At 60.5% G+C, this 7,428-nt stretch overlaps 1 protein-coding gene across 1 annotated transcript; it reads left to right on the forward strand.

Moving 5' to 3' along the window:
* The first annotated feature begins 2,934 nt into the window (after positions 1-2,934).
* On the forward strand, positions 2,935-4,290 carry POU3F1 (POU class 3 homeobox 1). The gene has a single exon (XM_061120090.1). It carries the CDS (start codon positions 2,935-2,937, stop codon positions 4,288-4,290), a length of 1,356 nt encoding a protein of 451 aa, XP_060976073.1.
* The last annotated feature ends 3,138 nt before the right edge of the window (positions 4,291-7,428 follow it).

A 7,428-nucleotide genomic window follows, 5' to 3' on the forward strand; every position in this document is an offset into this window, starting at 1 on the left:
TCCAAAACAAACCTGAGAAGTAGGCATTTCTGTCCTTGTTTTTATATGAAGAAACTGAGGCTCCAACAGGCAAAGCAAAGAGCAGGGCTGTTAAAGGGATTAATGGGATTGGGACTAGATTTGCTAGCCGACAAGCTGGTAACTTGCTTAGGAGCCTGGTTTTGCTGCAGACACCCCTCAATTCAGCACAGACTTGGGAATTTGCCTTCAGGAACACCAGTTGGCCAGAGGTAGGGCAGTAAGCTTTCTCTGCTGTGAAAGCCTCCACAGGAAACTTCCCCATTCCGCAGCCTGGGGAGAACGATGGGGAGCCATGGGGAGTGGGACTTCCCCATCATTCTTCCCAGGGTGAGGCTTGTTCTGAGCCCTTGGACAGGCCTCAATTCCTTCATCTGTGCAATGGGAGAACAACTCTATTTCTTTCTCTTGGGGCTGAGAGTAGCAGGTAACATCATGAATGAAAAGTATTTATTTGTTAAAACATCCATTGCTCATGGTGACCGTTTCAAACAACATCTTGTCCACTATCCAGACATTTCCCTTCCTCCAACAGAAGCTGAGACAGGTTCATAGACTCAGACCATCAGAGCTGGAAGGGAGGTTACCAAAGAGGTCATCTGGTCCAAACCTCCACATCCCCACTCTGCAGATGAGGGAACTGCGATTGAGTTAGAGTGGGGGAGTAACCTCTTCATTCACTGGGTGCTAACAATAGAAACAAGAAGAGTAAAATCCTTTCTGAGTCCTATTCTCTCCCACTGTCTTGTACCACCCTATGACTTACCTTAGTGAGACAAGTGGGCTGCCTATGGTACTGTTATTCCCAATTTACAGGTAAAAGAACAAACCAGGAAGTTATTCTTGCCCAGGAAGATAGTGGCAGGTCCAGGTTGGAAGCCAAAGCTTCAATGTCACACCGTCCTGGTTAGCGCTGAAGTGAGAGGGGACTTCACTACAGAATTCCCAGGTGTGGTCCTAACTCCTGGGCCTGGGAGAGAGGTAAGGAAGTCCTGGGATGCTGCTACATGACAACTTCCTTGGCCAGAGTCCAGGAAAGCCCAGCACTTTTAGCTAGGTTCAGACACCCAGCTCCATCACAGCTCTTGCAGTGGAGATGGGACCTAAGCAGCTTGCTCAGGACAGTGGCCAAAGGCTGTCAGCCTTTGGCTGGCAGGCTAGCCAGAAGCTAGTCCTGGGGCATTCCGGGCCTGGATGAGCACATCTGTGCCCTTGTCACTGTTGACGCTGCCCCGGTCACCCCCACTGCAGCTGCCACCTGAGCCCCCATCATCCTTCACACACTGAGGCTTTATTCCACTGTCCTGACCTGCCAGTAGGGCCCTAGCTGGGCCTCCAGCTTGGTCCTGCAGTCTGGGGCCCTGGGGCCCTGGAATCTATGAATCCCCTGGAGGCAAGGTCAGTAACGAGATGAACTGGCAGCCGAAGACTCCCTGTGAGACAGGGCTCAGCATGGGAAGAGTGGAGGCTCAGCTCATTCCATACAACTCCCAGCCAGCGTGTCACGGAAGAGCTGACGCTGAGGCCTAAGTCCACTGAAGATCCTTCAGGGAGCCCTCAAAGACCTGGGGGATGAGGAGGTACCCCAGCCTTGCCAACAAGGCCTCTTCAATCCAAGTGCCCTTTTCAGCAGCCCCGGGGCAAGTGGGTTAAACTCCAGCCCAGGGTTCCCTGCAAAAGCTGGACAGCTCCCGGCCTGCACTCCAGATTTCTGAGGGCCAGTGCCCTTCCCCAAGTCCACGCGGCTGCTCACCTAGAGCAAGTTTCCCCCGGGCGTGACCCCGCCATGACCCAGGCCAATGAGCCATGCAGGCAGGAAGGAGAAGAAGCGAGAAGGCGGCAGCGGCGTGGGTCAGATAACCATGGGCCCTGTTTGTCCACCAGCCCTGTCAGCGGCGTTTCCCCGGAGCCAGTCTCCACCTCGAGGTCCTCTCACTCAGGAACCTCGAAATCGGCCTGGTTACAGGAACTCCGGTCTCCCCCACAGCATCGCTGCCGCCGACCGTTCCGGCGCGGAGCCACCCGCGCGGTACTCACCTGGGCCACGGTACCCTGGAGGAGAGCCCATGAGAGGCGTGAAGTCGAGCCGGTCCGACTCTGCCGGCGCCGGATGCTCTCTCAGGGCCTCGGAGGCCGACAGAGTTGTGCTGGGTGGTCTAGAGGACGAAGAAGGGAAACCGAGACGGGCCGGGGAGGCGCGCAGAGGAGAGCTCCGCGCCCGCTGGAAGCCGTGGGAGGCGAGGCGGGCAAGGTGAGCAACCGCACCGCAGCCGAGCCGGGGACCCGCGCCGGCTGCAGCTCGCAGCCGCCTAGACCCGCGGGAATCCCGGCCCGCCGGCCGCGGCACTGAGGAGGGAGGAGCGCGGGGCTAGGCTTCTCGGAGCCCGAGCGCCTCCCGGAGCCCGGCATCCCCGCCACCGCCTCTGGCCACCCGGGCGGGAGACCTGCGGGAATTCTGCTCGCGTGGAGCTTGGGGCCCGCCGGGCTCGGAGTCTCCAGAGACGGGAGAAAGCTGGGCCCACGCAGCCAGGACGAGAGGGGGTGCGGTCCCAGTACCACCCCCGCGCCACTCCCCACGTGGCGGCCGCGCCCCCGGGGCGTGAGTGTGTACGCGGACGGTAGGGGGGCTGTGAATGAAGCCCCAACGGCCAATCAGCATGGCCGGCGCGCGGGACCCCGGGAGTGAGGCCCAATGGCAAGCTCTGGGCGGCCCGGCCGGGAGGCAGGCGGGCGCGGGGGGCGGGGGCCGCGGCCGCGGGGGGGCGGGAGGCGGCTCCGCGGGCAGCCAATGGGCGGCGGGTGGGGTGGGGCTCCGGAGCGCCGAGCGGGTCCCGGCTTTAAGCCGGCGGAGCGCGGCGGCGGGGCCCGCAGACGGAGAGGAGCGGCGGCGCGGCGCGGCGCGGGGCGCGGGGCGGCATGGCCACCACCGCGCAGTACTTGCCGCGGGGCCCCGGCGGCGGAGCCGGGGGCACAGGACCGCTCATGCACCCGGATGCCGCGGCGGCAGCGGCGGCGGCCGCGGCCGCCGAGAGGTTGCACGCGGGGGCCGCGTACCGCGAAGTGCAGAAGCTGATGCACCACGAGTGGCTGGGCGCGGGCGCGGGCCACCCAGTGGGCCTAGCGCACCCCCAGTGGTTACCCACGGGAGGCGGCGGCGGCGGCGACTGGGCCGGCGGCCCGCACCTGGAACACGGCAAGGCGGGAGGCGGCGGCACCGGCCGAGCCGACGACGGTGGCGGAGGCGGCGGTTTTCACGCGCGCCTGGTGCACCAGGGGGCGGCCCACGCGGGCGCGGCATGGGCGCAGGGCGGCACGGCACATCACTTGGGCCCCGCCATGTCTCCGTCGCCGGGGGCCGGCGGGGGCCACCAGCCCCAACCGCTGGGGCTGTACGCGCAGGCGGCCTACCCCGGGGGCGGCGGCGGCGGCCTGGCCGGGATGCTGGCGGCGGGCGGTGGCGGTGCCGGGCCGGGCCTGCACCACGCGCTGCACGAGGACGGCCACGAGGCGCAGCTGGAGCCGTCGCCTCCGCCGCACCTGGGCGCCCACGGACACGCACACGGACATGCACACGCTGGCGGCCTGCACGCGGCGGCGGCGCACCTGCACCCGGGGGCGGGCGGCGGTGGCTCGTCGGTGGGCGAGCACTCGGACGAGGACGCGCCCAGTTCGGACGACCTGGAGCAGTTCGCCAAGCAGTTCAAGCAGCGGCGCATCAAGCTGGGCTTCACGCAGGCCGACGTGGGGCTGGCGCTGGGCACGCTGTACGGTAACGTGTTCTCGCAGACCACCATCTGCCGCTTCGAGGCCCTGCAGCTGAGCTTCAAGAACATGTGCAAGCTCAAGCCGCTGCTCAACAAGTGGCTGGAGGAGACCGACTCGTCCAGCGGCAGCCCCACCAACCTGGACAAGATCGCGGCGCAGGGCCGCAAGCGCAAGAAGCGCACGTCCATCGAGGTGGGGGTCAAAGGCGCGCTCGAGAGCCACTTTCTCAAGTGCCCCAAGCCCTCGGCGCACGAGATCACAGGCTTGGCCGACAGCCTGCAGCTGGAGAAGGAGGTGGTGCGGGTCTGGTTCTGCAACCGGCGGCAGAAGGAGAAGCGCATGACCCCGGCTGCTGGCGCCGGCCACCCGCCCATGGACGACGTTTACGCCCCCGGCGAGCTGGGGCCGGGCGGGGGCAGCGCGTCGCCGCCCTCGGCGCCCCCGCCGCCCCCGCCGGCTGCTCTGCACCACCACCACCACCACACACTGCCGGGCTCCGTGCAGTGACCCCGCGGGCCGGGCCCCCCGCCGGTGCGCGGCGAGGCGCCGCGCGGCCTGAACTCTTTTTTGTTCGGTTGCTTTGGATTTTACAAAAAGCCCACAAACTTTCGAATAAAACCAAACACCCGGACCACCCTCTCCTGCGAGCGGCGAAGACGGCCGACAGGCTGCGTCGCCCGAGCCCCGAGAGAGAGGAGCGAAGATCCGGAACGCGCCAACTCACCCCGGGCTTCCTGCCCGCCGCCTGCTCCCTGCCCCCAACCCCTCGACGACCCCCGCCCCTGCCCCCCCGGGCTGTTCGGGGCCGGATCCCGGCAGCGGCCTCCCCACAGCGACAGGTAACGCGGTACGGGGTTAGGGATTCCCCGGGAGGACGAAGAGAGGCGAGCTCCCCATCCCTCTTCCCCGCGCGGATCCCCGAGCCTGCGGGTCGCGGGTGGGGAACTGTCACCTTACTCGCTCCACGCCTCTTCTCTCCCATAAGGATGCGCCCCATCCCCCTTACCCTTCCTCCGGGCTTGGTTTTTTATGGTTTTTATTTATTCATGGAGCCTCTCGGCTCCTGGGGTCCTTCTAACTCCGCCCGCGCCCTTAATTTAAATCGCTGTATACTGTATTTATCGGGGCCCCGGAGGGGAGGCCGCGAGAGCCGCGTCTGTGTATAAAAGCAGGAAATAGCCAAAGCTTTAATCTAGCCTAATTTATTTTCCCCCTTACCTTCCCTATCTTAGCCCTCAAAAAAAAAAAAAAAAAAGCAAAACAGAAAAAAAAACAAAAACTAACAAAAAAAAAATTCGAGTGTTCATTTTTTCGTTTCGTTTTACCCGAGCTTCTGCTCGGTTCCTGGCCACGCTGGAGGAGTCTGCGCTCCCACGCACACGCGGATGGGAAGGGGCTTCTGCCCCGCCGTTGACCGACCAGCAAGTAGCAGGGCCCCGGCTCCCCGCGGGGCCCTGCCCTCCTGGCCACAAACAAACGAAACTTGGAAAAGTTGGAGATATTTTTTAACCAGCTGTAGAAATAAGCCGTTCCCTGAGAACCTTCTGCCTGAATCCGCTCTCTTTCCAGCCCCTTAGGATGCGGGATGCTGGGGGAGGCCTGGAGAGAAATTCCCCAAATTTGGGGTGAGGTGGGAACCATGTAAATATGTGAGATATGTACACTCTGGCGGGGAGAAAGAAACATTTTGTGCTTGGTTTTTATTTTTGGTTTTCCGGGTTGCCCTCCCTCCCTATCCTAAAGGATTTTGTACACTCACTAATCCAAAAAAGATATTTTAATATGATTTCCAGATTTCTGATCCATCTCTATTTATTTTCTGGATGTGTTTGGAGCTTCCCCCTTCTCCATTTCTTGTTCTGTTACCGTTTGAATTTAAATTTTGTTATTTTATTTTTATTATTTTTTGGAACAATGTTTTGGTGCATTCTCTTTGTATCCTTATTGCAAAAAAAAAAAAAAAGTAATAATAATGTAGACTGGGAAGTTCCCTTTATATTTATGTTATAGTAAATATTTTATTACTCACATAAACATGTACCCCAGGGCTGTGTCCTGTCCTCCTTACTACTAGGGCCGGGTTGGTTCGTGGGTGATGTGATGGGATACCCTGGCTTGCCTCCCCCGAAGTTCTGGCATCACTATCTTGGAGGAAGGTGACCACACAGACCTTCTTTCAGGCCAGTATCAGGGCAGCTTGTTAGCTGGGCACCAGTTGGGCCCCTGCCTCAGATGAGTGAGGTTAGGGAACATGAAGCCACCTCATATCCCCCTCCCATAAACAGACTATCCTGGGATCTGACCAGGGCATAAGACACTGCAGACAGCACACCGAATTCGGATCAACCATTCCTCAGGCACAACTCAACTGCTCTTCTGAGCCAAGGAAGAAGCCTGCCTCTCTCTACCTGGCCCACCAGCCAGGCATCTCTGTATTTACATTCCCCCCGATACACACACCCACCCCTGACTTTGACTTCACTTTGCACTTCCTGGGTGGAGCCCAGGCCAACTTCATCATTCCAGGTCTTGGGGCAGGTGGAATCGAGTCAGGCCCCACCAGATCACCCCAGCTGGCGTTCCACCTGCAAACAAATGGTACCAAACCTGCCCGTATCCACTGAGAGCCCTAGCAGCTCAGACGGGGGCCTGCAGGAGTTGAATGGCCTGGGGAGGGACTCCAATGTGTTTGTTTGAGCAAAGCCAGTACTCCGTCTCTACAGGCAAACGACCTGCCCCAACCTCTCTCGGGGAGGAGTAGGGGCAAGAACATCTGTGCCACCAGAAAGTCCCAGCATCTCCTCTCCAGGGCTGGGTCCCCAAGGGAACCCCCACCCCCCCCCCCCCCCCACTCCTCAGGGAGTGGTTGCCTCTGCCTATGGAGGACTCCAGGGCCGTGCACTCATGACCTGGGAAGAGAAGCAGCAATGCTCAGACATCCCCCTGTCGAGCCTTCAGCACAGCATGCCCCCCTTCCCCAGAGTCAGGATGGTGAAGGCAGCTCCGGGCTCCAGAGCCAAAGCCCCTGACTGTCTGTGTCCCAGCGAAGATCCTTTCTCCTTTAAAACAACTCCTCTTAAAAATACTAATAAAACAGCTCTTCCTGTTTCCTCCGCAGAAGCGGTTCTTTTCCCATCTTAAGAGAAACCACGTGAGGTTTATCTTACTCTTGGTGGAGACAAAGCTTGAAGGTGCAATTGCTCACCGGGGGAGAAAGCTGTGTCCCTAGCGAGGGTGTGTGTGTGGTTTCCTCCTGCCGGGGAAGCTGTCAAAGCCCAGGTCTGTGAGAGGCCTTGGCTCCAGCCGACAGAATCTTGGGTGCCCAGAGAGGGGTTCCCAGGCCCCCAAGTTGGCTGTCTCTGGCAGGCTTGGGTCTCAGGATGACTTGTTCGATGCTGCGGGCTCCTGGAGACACCCAGAACTCTGCCCCGGTCAGTCTCGGGAGAGTTGTCCCTCCAAGTACAGAGGCCACCGTGGTTTTCACAGGCTCAGCCTCTCACAGGTTGTTTCTTTTCCCCCTTACACCTTCGGTCCAGCCTAGTAAGCAATTAGCCCTGCGTTGGCACCCGTGTCCCAACCATTCCATTTCCCAAATCGGCAGGCCAGGGAGCCTCCCCAGGCTTTTTACAAGGGGGGTTAGAAACT

The sequence above is a fragment of the Dama dama genome, chromosome 20 (genome assembly GCF_033118175.1).
Source record: "Dama dama isolate Ldn47 chromosome 20, ASM3311817v1, whole genome shotgun sequence".
Lineage (NCBI taxonomy): Eukaryota > Metazoa > Chordata > Mammalia > Artiodactyla > Cervidae > Dama > Dama dama.

Coding starts and splice junctions, on each gene's coding strand:
- POU3F1 (XM_061120090.1), top strand. CDS start 2,935: ATGGCCACCACCGCGCAGTACTTGCCGCGGGGCCCCGGCGGCGGAGCC.